The sequence below is a fragment of the Gymnogyps californianus genome, chromosome Z (assembly GCF_018139145.2).
Source record: "Gymnogyps californianus isolate 813 chromosome Z, ASM1813914v2, whole genome shotgun sequence".
Taxonomy (NCBI): Eukaryota; Metazoa; Chordata; class Aves; order Accipitriformes; family Cathartidae; genus Gymnogyps; species Gymnogyps californianus.
Window position 1 is genome coordinate 75,790,682 of NC_059500.1, and position 16,942 is coordinate 75,807,623.

Below are 16,942 nucleotides of genomic sequence, written 5' to 3' on the forward strand. Positions count from 1 at the left end.
CGGTCTTTGTGTTTTCCTTACAAGAAAGTGTGTTATCAATCCAGACCGCACACCTGAACAGGGCTGGGAAGGAGTGGATTAAAGGGAAACAAGCAGAAGCATTCAGAGTGATAATGTTGATCCAGAGCCCACTTACATCAAAGGGAAGATTCCACTGATGTAAATGAGGTTTGGAGCAAAAGAAAGAGGAAGGGAAGAGGGGGGAAGAAAGAAACCTCCCCAAAGCAAGCAGAGGGGTAAAGACCTAATGCTGACGTCTTCATTCCTCTCTGCAGTGGGAAGAGCACATTGTCATTAGAGGAAGGTGGTGATGCCTGGTGGAGCTCCCTCCAGTAGGATGGGAATACCCCTGCCCAGCAGGGAACATTTTATGCCTCTCAGGCTGGAGGCTTATTAATATCTCTGATATCCTAGAAAGGTCAGTGCTTGTGAATTATTTTAGCCCCCGCAGGTCCTAATCTCATCCAGATGAGACAAGTGTTGAGCGCAGTGAGCCTTGCAGGGGCTGCTGTCAGCACCAGGACTTGGGCAACGCTTGGCGGTGGCAAGGTCCCACTCCCGTTTTCCCCCAGCCGCCTCCATGGCTGTTGATTTATTTCCCATCTCCCCTTGGACCCATAAAGAGACATTATGGTGCCAATTATATGCTTTTGTCTAGAGCGAGGCCATGTGGCTCACGAGCAGTTATCCCCCTTATCCCATTTGGAGGCAATGAATGCTGCGGTTCAGAGGGAGCCAGGAAGCCCGGGGAAGACCGTGAGTGAAGCCTGTCACATCCAACAGGTCTCTCCGCTGTCCTGCCAGATGCCTGCACAGCTATGGAGATATGACTTGAGAAATAAAGGCCATCTTTGGCTCCAGTATGATTCATATCCCCTGTGTTGTGGTTTAACCCCAGCCAGCAACTAAGCACCATGCAGCCACTTGCTCACTCCTCCCCGCTTGCAGTGGACGGGGAGGAGAATCGGAAAAAAAAAGTGAAACTCACGGGTTGAGATAAGGATGGTCTAATAACTAAAATAAAATAAGACATAATAATAACAATAATAATAATAAAATATAATAACCGTAATGAAAAGGAATATAACAAATAGAGAGAGAAATAAAACCCAAGAAAAGACAAGTGATGCACAATGCAATTGCTCACCACCTGCTGACCGATGCCCCAGCAGTGATCTGCCCTTCCTGGCCAACTCCCCCCTGTTTATATACTGGCATGACGTTCCATGGTATGGAATATCCCTTTGGCTAGTTCAGGTCAGCTGTCCTGGGTGTGCTCCCTCCCAGCTTCTTGCACACCTGCTTGCTGGCAGAGCACGGGAAACTGAAAAATCCTTGACTTAGGATAAGTGCTACTCAGCAACAACTAAAACATCGGTGTGTTATCAACATTATTTGCATACTAAATCCAAAAACCAGCACTATACCAGCTACCAGGAAGAAAATTAACTCTATCACAGCTGAGATCAGGACACCCTGTCAGGCAGCCAAGCTGCCTGGATTTTCTGTTCTGGGACCCAGAAACATGTGATTTATTAGTTCATTTGTGGAACAAGGGCAGAGGCAGGGAATATGGTCTTACAATTTTATTTTTTATAGAAAGAATTAAGGGAAATTATGGTAACACTGGGAAACTGCTGGCCCAAAAGTTGTAGAATCAGCTGTCTTGGTGGCAGCAGTGGGGTGGGATGATTTACAAACATTAGTCCCCCTCCGGCCAGCACCTGCTGCCCAAGGGAAAGCAGGGCAGAACTATCAAGAGCCATTGGATTTTGACAGAAGAAACGACTGCAAATTAACATCTAGGTATTACACATCCATTGCTTCTTTCATCCCAAAGGACAACACATGACTTTATAAATGGTGTTTAGGTAGCATATTCAGAAAAATAATTCATTACTGGAAGGAGGGCCAGGCCTGCTGCTGGTAAGTTATGAATGGTTTCCTAATGTATTATTATTTTTTAATAGAAGGAATGGATGCGCTGTGCCTTGCCCTGAGTTAAACAAGCCAGTCTATGTGTTACAGAAAGACATTGCATGGGTGCATGTTCTCTAGAGAGCAGATCAACAGTGAAGAGAAAAAACAATGGGTCTGAGTTGGCATCTCCATTCTCTTCCATCAGCTTCTCCAATATCAACAGTATAAAACAAGGCCTCAGCCTTCTGCATTAATTTGAGCAGATGAACTTGCATTGATAAGACCCCACTCCACCCCAGACTTTGTGACTTTGGGCAAGTAACTTTAGGGCAAATTCAGCTGCGAGGCATGAAGGGCACTTAGATGCTGGACTCTCATCAACTTTCACCCGGAATTACCTTTGAAAATCCCCCCTTTATGTTTCTGTGTTCATGTAAAACTGAAGTCTAATGACTTTCCCATTTCCTATTTACCCTGACAGCCTGAGGGGGTCAGTGACTCTCTCTTTACTGACTGTCACAAGGCGGCTTTTATTAACTGAGAACTTGAGCCCATGCTGGAATCTCAATGAGAGTAAATTTTGTTGGTTAATTCATACTCTGGATCATGGTCTATTTAATTGTTATCTATTTGCATTATGGGTTTGTCTAAAGTTCTGTTTATGTTACCTGGATATTTTGAAGACACCCTTGGGAAGTGAGGTGGTGGATTGATGGCTTCAAGTTTGACCTTCTTAATTCTATGTTCTCCAGATTTAAGTAAATATTAAGATTTAGATGCTCAAGTATTCACTCATTATTACTTCTCTACTGGGACCAGGAAAAAGAATTGCTGTGACTTTGGCTACGAACTGGCTAAATATACTGATTAATTGTGTATAAGACCAGTTAATTCCCAGACATTGTATTGTTGCTTCTTTTGCTTATCTCTTGTGTCTTGTCCCTTATAGGGACATTCGGATGACTTAATTGCAGTCATTTTGGGTATCTCTTCTAAACCATCACGTACTTAAGACAGAGGGATGTTTCTCTCCATCAACTGTAAGAGAAGTGTAGATGATAAGACTACAGATGACCCTGAAGTTTTGTACTTTGACCAACACTTTGATGTAATTCAGCTGGGTCAACCCTAGCCTTTAGTTGGTAAGCTGCTGAGTGTGGGAACTTTCCTGTAAGAGGTTTATATCGTGCTTAGCACACAGCAATTCCATGTAAGATCAACAATAACCACATTTGCAACAGTAGTAGTCTGAGAGGAAAACTGCTAGAGTTTCTAAGAGGGTGAAGAACATGTTCCTGTTGAGGTGAGACCTGCAAACATGAAGCTGTGGCTCCACACACCCGGCTCACAGATTTGGTTGACTTCCTGAAGATGCGTCTTGCTGGAAGTGGAATATGCTACAAGTTTTGAACTGCAGTTGAACTCCCACAACTTTGCGGAAATGACAAACCCACCTTCCGAGCACTAAAGGCTGCCAGGAGCCTGAAGGGAGAAGGGGAGCGTGCAGTTGGATGTGTGTGCATATTTGCAAAGAAAGAAGGAGAGATGAGGAAAGTTTCTCCTATGAAAGAAATGATCCAATTTGAAGCAAGTCCCTCACGGGAAGAGCTGTGACAGAGGCTGCTCTGTTCCTGTTAATTTTCACAGTGCAGCTGTCAGCGGGTCTGTAAATAGTACTCCGCGAAGCCAACACTTCCTATCCACACATCAACCATTCAATTAACAGAAGAACAGAAGAAGGAAATAAAGTGCACCACAGCCTTCTATCACAGCTTTGATGTTTCCCAGCAATTTATGAAAGTGTACACAAATCTAATTACAAGCCCCACTGCTTCCCATTTACATGGAACTCCTCAAGTTCAGAGCTGTTTATATCAAAATAATTGTTAAAAATACCTCAGCTGATCTACGGCATTGTGGCCCCCTACTCACTGGAGCCGCCACGCTGCTCCTCCCAGGGAGTTTCTGCCGACTCAGCGCTTTGGTGCCAGCGTGCACGCATAATAACAGCCGCTTCCCTGCCGCTCTGCAAACGAGGCGCCCAGGCTACAACTTCATCATGCCCACAAAGGCCTATTTTCCTTTTTTCCTCCACCTGCTCAGAGCTCCTTCTGCAGACTCTGACTGCCTTCCCTTCCATCCCTAATTCACCTAAATATTCCTCTGCTGCGTTGACAGGGGGTGAGAACAGCTGCTCGGCCAGTTTCCGTAATGGGACTGTGTCTGAAGGCAACTTCACAGTGCTTTGCAAAGTCGTAACTGCACCGTAGGAATGCACAGCAATAATAATAGCAGTCATAAATGCGAGCCGGGGTTGGTTTCTTTGATGACGTGCCTGAGCATCCAAAGCCAGGAAGAGGAGAACTGTGCCCCGTTTGCCATTAGTTTGAAAGAGGGCCACTGTACATGATGTACTGACAATGATACTTGTTTCTTGGGGTAATTTTTGATAATCTCTTATTTAAGTCACTCTCACTTGGTATACTAAACAGTTGAAAAATTCCTCCAGCTTAATTAATGGCAAAAATCTCTTACAGTATGAGAAGGTAGATAGTACATTGTATACGGCAAGAAGAGAATCCCTTAATCTGACTATTAATCGTGTTTGGCTGGGAATTTTGGTGCTACGGGTGAACTTCCAAAGAACATGGTGGGCAGAGGCTGAAAGGCAACCTTATTCAAGTTGTTGTGTCATTCATATTTTCTTGATTAATAAAAAAAACCTAAATACAAGAATTAGAGATCTAATCGGTCTGTCGCCTAACAACACTGAGCAATAATTGCACCATTTGATATAGGTGGTTCCTGAACAGAGATTTGAAGTTGTTTTCTCATTTGTGTTGATAAGAGCTGCACAGAAAAATGTTGAAATGAAAGCCCCCTAGTAAACAAAGTTTTGGGTTGCAGTACCTTTTTTTTTTTAAGTTCAACTAAGTTGAATCTTTCTCTGAAAGGCAGACATCTGTTCAGTGCTTGTATCCAAGTCTCACATTTTCCTTTCTTTTCACAAAACCAACGATTCCATCCAAAAAGTAATTTTCATGGAAGATGTTCAGCCAGGCATAGGTAGACTTGGGATGCTATTGCCTGGACGCAGAAGAAATGTTGTGGTTTGACCAAGGTGCTGCAGACTTCTATAGTAAAACAAAAAAGGACTTGGCCTGTGTGGTAGGGGATGCCACCTTACCGGGTTCTGGAGATCTTAAAGGTCTTACATTTCATTAATTGAAGAAAAGTATAGAATGAATGTAGTGCTGACAATTAGTGTGTTAGGCAAGTTCACAATACACCTAAGGGATCAGGAGTCAGAGTACTCAGATGTGGGATGCCTGGTTTCTGAATCCTAAATTGTTTTAGTTGGGCAGCAAATACCCAGAACAGGATTCAGCTCCCCTCGCATTGGACATGAAGTTAGGTGTCCACTCTAAGCTGCACACTCAGTGCAGCTCCTTGCACACTCAGCATGGAGGCAGATGCCTCCATGGCTCGGTCAAGCAATCTTAAACCACATGTCTGAGCTATGTGGGAGGAATCAGACAAGAGGCCAAGTGAACAGCTTTAACATCTGACTTGTAGGTGACTAATGTCAGCTGGTATAGAGTCACCATAGCTAGATCTTTAGCTCCAGCAAGATTACTGTGGCAGCAACAAATGCAGCAGAAGGATTTCAGGGTGGCAAGGGTGTATCACTGGTGAGCAAAGGCAATTGTAGACTCTGAGACATCTGCAGGAAGCTTCTGTTTTTAAACAGTATGGATCCTTTTTCATTCTAACTTACACTTCAGGTGAAGAACCACTATTTTGGAACTGGCAGACCATGGGAATCTGACACCTAAAATTAGCTAAAAAGCACACTTCTATTTGGGTTTTGGTTTGACAGGTTTCAAAATCTATTGCTGTAAAATAAAATTCCTCCAAAGGTATCTGTTTCTCGCTATTGATTATAATAGAAACTTAGACGACACTTAGATGACAACCTCAGACATAGTTCCTTAGCTTCTCGTTGTCTCAGATTAGGTGAGACGAGTCCCATCTCAGGTATTCAGTCTAATGTCGTTATGGAGATCTCCATTACAATTAATGAAAGGGACAGGCATGCACAGAGGGTGGTTTAGCCCATCCTAGCACAGGTAGATAAAGGGAAGAATGCTCAAATATCTAGAAATGTCTCTCTCTCCTTTCTATAGGAATCCTAGAACATGTTTAGAATAGATTACAAACTTTTAGACTGTTAAAGCTAAGTCAAATGAATCACACTCTTCACTTCTTCTCACCTCTATGCAGAAAATGTAGATAACAGTACTGTTCTACCCCTTCCAGGAATTAATTCATAACAAAAGATATTCTGAGGTGCCACAGTGGGTGAGATGGTGAAAAAAGTGCAACAGTAGTATAGTTTTTAACCCTGTGTACTTTCTGGGTAGGATAAAAGCTGCTGCAATTTAGGTATGCGTGATGAAGCATGGAGGAGAGCTTATTCTGCGCGGCTCGATGGACAAGGCCGTATCTTAGATGTGTTAGATGTGTTGTGCAGAACGACTCTACAACATTTGGCTGTCAAATGCATATGAAGACATGGAGAGAAGGAGAAAACCAAGCAGAAGATGATGCCTAGGTAGGAGCATGACTGACAGCTAGGATGATAATGTTGTCCACAGTGACTGAGAATGGAGGCGGAGGAAAGAGGAGACAGAGTTTGGGAGGAAAAGTTCAAGAGTTCTGTTTTATACATATTGAGCTTGATTTGACAGCTAGACATCCACGAGGAGATGCTGGAAAGACAGGCCAAGATTTTAGTTTGGACAGGAGTCAGTCCTGCAGTAGAGAAGTTAGATCTGCAAGCTGTCACTATAGAAATAATAGCTGAATTTGTGTTTGTAGATAAGGCTGCTAGGGACAAGGCTTGGATGAGGAAGGGAAGAGAATCATGTGAAGAGACCTGTTTATGCTCCCATATGGATGAGGAAGAGAGACAGGAGGGGACAGAGTAACCAAAGCTAAAAGTACAGGGCATATAATTGTTATGAATACATTATAAATACATGCAAAAGTACATGAAAATTGTGATCTCTCATAAAGGAGGACGTGGAGGTCAGGTAAAACACTATTGTAAAGCTGATGAGTTGATAAGCAATATGATTTAAAAAGACCCCCAAAAGCTCTCTGGGCAGGTAGATACAGAACGAACTTTAGGCCTGCTCAAAAGTAAGGGATTTTGGGAAAGTTATTTCTAAAAGCAATTGATTGTGTGAAAATTGGAAAGCTGTAGACCTGTTTGGTGGGCCCTTAGGAGAAACAAGTGCCTTGCATAGAGAAATGGGCTTGTGACGGATGGCGGTCAGGCACCTGTCCAAGGAAAGGCTAATTAAAAAAAAAAAAAGAAAACAACTTTCATAAAAGAAAGTTGCCTTTTGAAACTATTAGGCAACATATGTTGTGTGAACAGGAAGTCACAGTAGAGCAATAATCCTGACAGCTGTGGAGAAACAGGAGTCTGCCGCAGGAACGAACGGCTCGAGACCTGACAAGAATGATGATGGATGCCCCGTTGGTAGTACACGAAGACAAGGCAAGAGATGTTTAAATTGGCTGAACCACAGGAACAACTTTGAGTTGGCATCGCAGCCGGACAACTGAGGCCAGTCCTAATGGTGAGAGAAATGGGAGGGGGAACTGAAGAAACATGGCAGCAATGCACCTCTCCTTTCCAAGGACGAGGGCTACATTGCCATCTCACCACGAGGTGGCTGCATTTCTCTGTGAACATCCAAGCCCTGAAAGAGGCTGCATACCCTGAAGCACCATGAAAACAAGAATGGGAACAGAGACCACATGCAGGATTTGGCCCATCTCATTCAAAACGCCTTAAGCATTTTGACACCCTGTGGGAAAAACAGTGTGTGCTCCATGTCTTGATCAAGTGGCGGTCACTCGACAGGTCCTCACTAGTCTGCTGAGTAGCTCATGGAAGATATAAGGCAATGCCACATAACTTAGCTTATAATAAAGAGGATGAAATTAATAATATTCTACTTGCTTTTCCTGTGAACTAAGAGTAGGTACGTGGACTGCTGCTGAGGTTCAGCCAATTCACAGAAACTTGTCAACCCATGGAAACTTGATTGTAAGCCTGGGATGTGCATCTGGTAAGGGTTAAATTGTGATGTTTTTTCAGATGCCCAGATCTGGTTATTCAAGAACATTTCTATATCAGGTATTTGAGTCAAATAAGTCAACAGAAAAAATGGTCCCATAAAAACCTGACCCATGAAATGGCCAAATTCTTCATTGTTTTGCACATCCTAAGCTCAGTTGACGTCAGCAGGATGGAACAGAAATTCTCTCCCAAGTGGTTGAGAGGTGAGTATTTTTTTCTTGTCTAAAGTGTGCTGAAAGTAGGAAGGATAAGGGCTGGGGAAGGATAAGGGTATTTTGGGTATACTAGATCTAGATATAATCTTCAACTATTCTTGGGTTTTGTCTGTTTTCTCCTGTCTTCCTCTCACCTCTGTCATATGAGTTTGCAGGATTTTGAGGACAGGGACTGACTTTTTATTACACCTTTTTGTGGTACCACACCCTATGGAACTGCAATTCCTGATGTCAGTTTATGGACACTATGACTTTGTGTGAAAGTTTGAAAGAAAGTCATTAAAAGTACCTCTTTGACCTGTCTCAGGAAAGATGCCCATCATATTTCACTATGGGATGTCAGCATCAAGCCCACCATCTGGTTTTGTTAGAATGAATCTTTTAGGAAGAGACTCCTAAAAGTATTGTAATGCTTCAAAAAAATGAGACCCCCTTCTTTAAGGAGATTTTTTTCAGTAGTATCACTGGTAAACATGTACCATTTTTAAACTGATTTGTCTAAGATGGGGTTCCAAAAAATGAGATCTTGATGATTTGCTACTTTTAGAAACCTTTTCCCCTGTAAAGAATTTTCCATTTTCGTCCCTGCAAAGATCTAGAGACAATCTGCCAGGCCTACTTTAACTTATTTGGATAAATTCATGAATTTACATTAGAGTCTCTTACTGAAAGGGAGATTTTACACTCTTAAATATTTTTTATTGAGCTTTCCTGTATCCTTTCCAAGTTGTCGGCACGCTTCTTAGCCCTTCATGATTTACACTGTGAATAATTAGTAATAAAAATAATATACTATTATAATAAACCAAAACATGTTGTACCAGATTGTCTTTCCTTCCTGACAGTGGAATGCATTACATTCCTCTAGGTCTGTGTGATGATCTAGAAATATAATTTTGCCTAGAAAATACAACTCCATTTCTACTTTCCTGATCTGTCAGGCTCGAAACCCCATATTACTAGATATTTGTCGAAGTGGAATGATCCCTCAAATGTTTCCTGGAAGATCCAGTAGTTGGTCTGACTGTCTTTCAAAAGTTGGATGTAGGGGACCACGTTTATTCCTAGGTAGGCACTTTTGTAGTAGCAGTGAGAGGTACCCATTACTGTGTGATTTGTCTCTAGCTTCTAGTGCCATCATGTGAACATGCTGCTTTCTGCTGAATGCTGGCAAAAAGTTCTTTATCCTTCACCTGGAGGCAGGGACTCTTTGGGCAGGGAAAACAAAGAAGCCCTCAGACACAAGTTTCTACTTGATTCCTCCCTCTGAAACTTGAAAGGTTACACTCATGGTGAGTTTGACCCAATGTTTTTGGCATCTGTGAACCGTATGTCTTTTTTTCAGGTCATCAAAACTGCTGGTGACAGAACACAGCACCCCTTGGGGTTCTGCGCCTGTGTGAAATGACAGTGTCATCCTGGCCTTTCCACTGATGAGTTAAGCACACCCAAGGCACTGTATGCCTGAGCTGTTATCCATCCTTCCTGAAAGATGAGTTGCAGAGCATAGATAAATCATCCCTCCTCCTCAATCAGGCCATAGGCAGCAAAGGCTGGACCGATCCTCACTTGCCCGTGTTACAGAGCTACTCACCGGCATTGTCTGGCTGCCATGCAAGGCATTGATGGCTGCTTGGGCCTCCGCATGTGAAGAGTATTTCACAAATGCACACCCTGGAAGAGGAAAAAGAACATAAGAAAAGTTGCATGGGTACCGTGAACGTCCATCTAGCTGAATATCCTGTCCTCAGAACTGGCCAATAAAGATGGTTGTTGAGGAAGTACAACAAGCAAATGTGCACCTGGTTATTCCTTTCCAAAGTCCAGTCCTCAGCAGCCTGAGGACCTCTTAAGGCAAAGCTGTATCCTGAATTCGCACATTGCTTGTAATGGACACTGATGGACACAAACTTAGCAAGTACATTTTGAATCCACTTATGTTTTGACCTCCACATCTTCCCATGGCAAAGCGTTGCACAATTTTACAATTTATTGGGTGAAAACGAATTTTCTTTTATTTGTATTGGACTTAATTCTGAATGCTCCTCCCTCTGGGGTTATAAGAAACAGTAAGGAAGTGTGTAAAAATTATCAGAAAGCTACACATGCTTGTTACAAGCAACCACAGGCCAAATGTACAGAAGGCATTCAGCTTACTCCAAACCCACAAGGTACCTTATCATATCACTGTCTGGTAGAGCTCCATGACAGACGCTCAGAGCTTGTCTTGGCCCCAAGCAGCTTTGGTCTGACAAAGCATGAGACAGCTTCTGATGAAGAAGTAGGGATGGGAGAGATCCGCATGTGATGATTACCAACTTGCCACCACCAAAATTTGAATCTTAGTCTTTCATAGCTGCAGAGCCAGTGCCTGTATAGGTGTTCTCCTCTGGACATTAAAGAAATGTGGGCAGTGTTTCTCCGGCCTGCATTGCCATGTGAGGAATCTCACACTGAACTCTTACATGAGGTTTTAGGGCAGAAAGGTACATTTATGAATAAGTGCTAGAGTGCAGAAATGATCAACACTTCAAAGGATCACATGCACCACTAGAGTGGGGGAAAGTATTGCTAACACTCTTAGCTACAAGCAAACTGACTCAGAGAGAGGAAGAGTAATTTCTATATGCTGAGGCGGTTTTTGGAACAGATTGGGAGAGATCTGAGAAGTTCTAGCTTCCATCCCCTTCTATTACTACCAAAGAGCTTTTAATCAATTTGCAAAGCCCTAGCTGTTTCTCTGAAGGGGTGCAGATCACTGCGCAGGGGATGCCAGTCCTGTCAATGGGACAGCTCTCCTTTATTCCCTTTGCAGAATCTTTAGAAAGTCCACACACTCTTATGGATCCATACAGTGCAGGGTGAAAACTGAAGCATTCGAGCAACCTACTTGCAAACTAGAAGAATGAGCCCCAAAGGTCCCCAGGCTGATAGAAGTGAGATTGAAGAAAGCAGTGATAGCGCCTTCTAAAAATAATACACACATATGAAATTAGCTTACAGTTAGGAGCCCTTCACTTTGCATTACCCTCTCAGCACTGTGCTCAGACTATATTTCAGGAAAAGCACAACGATTGTTGCTAATAGTTGGATCTAATTTATAAGGAGTTGAGAGGAGACAATCATGAGAAAATGAGATAGATAAACTTCAGCTGGAAACAACAGGGATCAATTATGACATAATCGCAGCCCAGCATTCCCGGGCTCCCGAGATACTGTGCCTTCCTCTTCATTAATCAGAGATAATCCAGAATTAGGGTGTTTAATTATTTGCAGAGATTCTTTTGTACTTTCTGCCTCTAAAAAGAAGATGCTGATTAGCAAATACACAAAAGCTTTCCAGCTCCAGTTACCCATTGCATTTAGAGCAGGATTTCTGGCTGCAGTGTTGCTGTCATGTTGAAGGCTTCACTCTCTTCAGGTGAAATTCACCCCTGTGCTGGGGGGTGGATCTGGATCAGTGGAGCTGGGTAAAGGTGGGATGAAGGGAGTAGCGAGCATTGATCTTGTCTAATGCGCAAGATGTTAATGGGATCCCTCCTACTGCTTCCTCTTACTGTTTCCCGTAGGTTTTGAGGTAGCAGGACAAGTGAAAAGTCAGCTTTTACTAGTGTATGGTGGCAAGGCGGTAGCAGAGATCCCAACATTTTAGCCCTTTTATTTGTGTGTTCAATGGGATGGCTTCTGTACACAACACCAAATGTGCACATAATCTCTTTCCTTTCCATGTTCACCAGAACTGACTCCAGGACCTCATGAGCCGAGGATATCAGTCGTGCCACTCTCCTCAGAACTATGGTGTCCCTTCGGCAGGAGCACATCTGGAGTTTAAAGGGATTTTGACACACAGAGAGATATATAACCTGTGCGGAACAGGGAGATACATGTGCTTAAGTTTTTTTTGTTTCCTTACTTCCACATTATAGAGCTGGAAGGGCTCCTCTTACTGTCTTGTCAGCTTGAAGGAGACTGCAGAGTCAGGGCCTAAGGTTATAATTGCAGGGGGTGTTAAGACTCCTCTTGTGGAAATTCTGGTGCTGTGGGAAAGCTTTATTTTCTGAGTTACTGAAGTAGACAACTGCTGAATGGAGGAAAAAAAAGGGGAGGAGGGGGGAAAAAAAAAAAAAAAAGAGGCTGTCCAGAGAGCAGCAGTGCAGACCCTGTGGGTCCTGCTGGCTTGTTGAACTGGATCCACTTCAGCCTCCTCACCTGAGGACTCCTGCTGAGGACTCCTGCACTCCTGGCTGCACACTGGTGAGCTTTACCCAGAGGGGTGCATGAACGCTCCTTTCTTTCCCACCTCTCTCAGGAAAGACAGGCTCTGCACTCCTCTTCAGGCAGAGAAATGCCTCAGTCCCAGCTCTTCTGCCACCTGGTTACATGCTCCAGCCTCTGTGCCTACCCCTGAGTGATTCATGCAGGAGGTATTTCTGCAGCCCCCTGAAGGGCGTGCATCATGGCTCAGGACATCACCCATGGCTTCAGGCAAGGTTCAGGCAGCTTTCTGACTGTGGCTGGACTGTGGTGGCATTGAAGTGGGAAGCTGGGACCTACCTTCTGAGAGCATTGCTTGCATCAAGGTACCTGGAGGACTTAGAAGCTCACCACAGGGATGCCTGGTGGGGCTTCACGTACTGGGTTGGGTAGGATTGAAGTCTGTGGGATCTGATTGCTATCTGGCACTTAGACAATCTGCTTAAATCTCAGTTTAGGTAGATTTCAAGCCTTATGGGTTTTACGCAAAATAAGTAGGTCACAAGCAATGTGTATCTAGCAGATGGAAAACATTACAGACTGGGAATAACTTTGTGGGAGTGTGGCTTGCCTGACTGTCTCCTAAGATAAGGGCACTAGCCTTAAGTTTTCTGTTGGATTGACTGCTCTGTGTGCATGTGTGTGTGTATGTAACTGTGTGTGTGTAAATTAGGAGTTTCACATTCTCAGTAAATAGCACCAGCAAATGGAAGCTGGTAATATTAACTCTGTCAAGGATCAGTATTGATCCTGATGAACAGCTCAGTGAAACACAAGCCCGAGACTGCAGCCCACTAATAATTAAACTGGTTAGCAATATGGAGCTGCCACTCAGATTCATACTTTAATGAAATTGTTTAAGAACAAAAAAAAAAAGATAGAGCAAGTATGAATACAAGTCTGTGGGTTGGATCTCCTTTGGAATCTGTTTCTTACAGATCTCAGACATTATTGCCTTTATTATTACTGTTTAACTCCTCTGTCATTAGATTTTTTTCCTTACAATTCCAGGTGGAAGCAGACATATTTTTTTTGCTTTTCCTCAATTTACTGATTTGTTCAGTGAAAGGAGTGCTTAACTGCCTACTGTTAAGATGGTTGGAGCTCTTCTAGGCCAACCTAGCCTACTGCTTTCCAGTGAGGCAGCCCCCATCTTTGGGTGTCATGGAACTAAAATAGCCATACAATTGAAGAAAGGTGCCCACAGTTTATCTTCATCCATTTATATCAGGAAGGCTGAGCTTTGGTGACTTATGTCAGCTGCCCTATAATGATGGTGTGAAGTCTTTTTTGGCCACCAGTGATTTTATGGAATAGCAATATCTTTCTCCAGTGTATCACTGTGATTTGGATTTTTTGCCTCCCTGTTGCAAAAATATGCTGGATGATGTTGTCACATGTCAAAATATCCAGTGAGATATGAACTGCATCAGCAGGACTGGTCTCTTCTCTGGTGCTGCACATTCCAGCACAGTTTATGATATATTATACGCAGATCAATATTTAATGAACACATTATACTGTCAAGAGAAGAGGGCTTCCTATTCAAATTGAAGTTACTTTGTCTAGAGACTGACGGGGAAAAAAATGAGCCTCCTGTTCAAGAGAGAAGCCTCATTCTTACACCTGGGCTGCAGCAGAGAATCCTTTGTGCTATTCAGGTAACAAGTGATGCCAAAAAGTGGCAGAAGGAGGTAAGGCACCTAGTTCTGCAGTGAAGCATTTGTGTGTTTCAAATGGTAAATGTCTACTGAGTGTAATGTTTAAATCAGCACCTGTACCCTTGCAATTGTGACCACTGGCTGGTGTGTATCTATGCAGAAATACCAAGTGAAGAAGGGGAAGACCTGGGGCTGGCAGGTGAGAAATAAGCAGAGGTGATGGTGGAGCTGGTGAGTCAAGATGTAAGGTAGCAACCCTGGCTTTGTTTAAAGAAAGAATTGTCCTGTTCAACAGGGTGGGGAGAGCACGTCTTGAGCAAATGTAGAGGCCCTGTATTCAGAGGGGAGGCTCTGCCCTGCGAACAAACAATAGTAGGCATCAGTTTGCATGTGGCGAGACATAGCTCGTTGGGGGCATGTGTTTTTAAGTGCAATCGGCTTTTTCCTCTCATGCACAAGGAGACAGCAACCAGTAAAGCAATGGCCTCCCTTGGCAGGTGTGACCCCTCCTAATGTAAGAGGTGCTGTCCTGGCTGCTACATAGTGACTTTGTCATACCAGAAAATAATACATACACTGAGACCGGGTCTAGCTTGACAAAAGCCATCACCTTACCTTTGCTGTTGCCATCAGGTCCCCGAAGGATTGTGCACTCCTCGATGTTGCCAAATGCCTCAAATAGCCTGCGCACATCATCTTCTGACTGCTGCTTATTGAGCATGCCCACAAAGAGTTTTCTGTCTTCTGGAACAAAATAAAGAGATGCTTACCATATTTCAGGAGGGATGTGAAAGCCAAGATGGCTCAGTATCACATGCAAAACAAACGGTGATTTCATTGAGGTGACATATTTCAGAAGCTGCTAGTCTTTTCAGGTGGCTGGCTCAAAAAACCTTAAAAGCATCTGACTTTCAATGAGTACTTGAAAATAATTTGGCAATTTAAAAAAAAAACAAAAAAACCAACCAAACCAAAAAGGTTGGGTTATATATGAAATCTTTAACTGCTTCTCAAAATCTAGGCACCGAAATCTTCCAAATCAGCTTATTCTGATCAGTTTTTGCAGTCAGCTTGCAGTAAGTGAAATGACAACATTGCTCAGACTGCAATCCAAGAGGAATGTGGATAAAGATAGCATATAGAAATAAAGACCAAAGGAAAAATAACATAAGTTAGTAGCCCTCGCAATACTAAATAAGTTGCAGGAAAAAAATGTTTAACATAAGCTGTTTTAAATCGGGATATAATGGAAGCCACAGCCTGTAAATGGAGATTTGTCATTCATACCCACTCACAGACACACACCTATAAGTTTGGATGAGTTTTTTAATATGTTTTTGAAGTTCATTCGAAATAAGCCCAAAGTTTTTGAAACATATATTGTTTTTTGAAACATAAAGTTAACTTACATGATTACTAATACGTGAGATAGCTCAAGCAGGTGGTATTTCATGTCAAAGCAGGACGTGGTCCGCTACTAGATAATTGTATTTTGAATGAGGAAGGCTATTTATACTTATACTTATACCAAGTATGGGGATCTCCAGTCCAGAATGAAACACCTTCAGAAAATTTTGGTGAAAACAGGCCAAACTAATGATTGCTGAGTTGGTAGAAAGATCTCAGAGGGCACCGAGTGATGCCACTAGATCAAGTTCATGTTCAGAGACTAGTACCATTACACCAAGAAAAAAAGAAATTTACACAGTTTACACTGTGTATGTAAACAGGTCATTTGCACATGATTCATGTCTTATTTATCATTCATTAAACACTATGTAAATGTGTGAACCAAGAGTTTTTTTCAGAGCAGTTTACAGAGCAGATGTAACCAATTTGAATAAATATATGTAAATAAATAAATACATAGTTTGATTTTTAAATTTATTTATTTTAATGCACATGTTAACCTAAAGCTGAACAAAACACTAGTTTGCAACAAACCTTTTCTGGCTGACTAATTGGGTGATTTATGTCACTTTTGTTCACTGAGAAATCATTGGTGTAGGCAATCTGTTCTGCTTCAACCACTGTTTGATCAAAATTCCCCTCTCCAAGATGCACCTGCAAATTGGCAAATTACTTTATAGCCTTGGATGAGGATAATTTTTCATGCAGTAGATATCGAGTGAGGATATTAGGAGCTTTCAATCCTGCAGTCGAGTTATCCACGTGAACGAAAAGTGTACTGCCCCCAGAAAATGAGGAGTTATGTTGCCTTCAGTTAGGCTGCTGAAATAGTAGGAAAAATCGGTTGAGGAGGGTACATGTGCATTTCTGATAGGGGAGAAAAACAGGAACAGCGTTCCAATAGATATGTTAAAGCAAAAAATATGCCTACTTTATGTTGGAATTGATTAAGCAAAGAGACTTTTCGAGGTGTTTGCTGGCAACACAAAGTTCAGGCTTTAATGAAGCACGAAGCCCTAACTAACACCGTGTGGGCTGTCCCCACTTCAAGAGTAGGTGTTTTGGACATCTGAAAGGTTTATTTTCTTGATGGCCAAACTGACCTGCAAAAGAGACTCTCAGAGGTGAGGCATAAGCCTTAGAGGGGCAGCCACTGAAGCTGAGTGTGCGCTCTGTGGGGCTTCTTTCAGTCTAGGGCTAGACAAAGCCTTGGAGAAAGAGTCCAGTCCAAACTCCAATGGTTGTCCAGATATTCAAGGAAAACCCACCCAGCGAATGAGACTAGCTGTCCTGGAAGATGGGAGGTATTTTAGGAAGGGGGCAGA

General features: G+C 42.8%; 1 protein-coding gene across 33 annotated transcripts in view; it reads right to left on the reverse strand.

Annotated features, from left to right (window-relative positions):
• The window catches only part of CELF4 (CUGBP Elav-like family member 4), a 754,916-nt gene that overhangs the window by 66,266 nt on the left and 671,708 nt on the right, over window positions 1-16,942 (reverse strand). For 17 of the 33 annotated variants that reach the window (XM_050912572.1, XM_050912561.1, XM_050912547.1 and 14 more), the window contains 2 exons: window positions 14,823-14,951; window positions 9,887-9,966 (listed from right to left, as the gene is read on the reverse strand). In XM_050912572.1, coding sequence (XP_050768529.1) covers window positions 9,887-9,966; window positions 14,823-14,951 — 209 coding nt within the window. The remainder of the gene's footprint in view (window positions 1-9,886; window positions 9,967-14,822; window positions 14,952-16,942) is intronic. The other 16 variants (XM_050912562.1, XM_050912550.1, XM_050912541.1 and 13 more) reach the window with 1 other exon arrangement.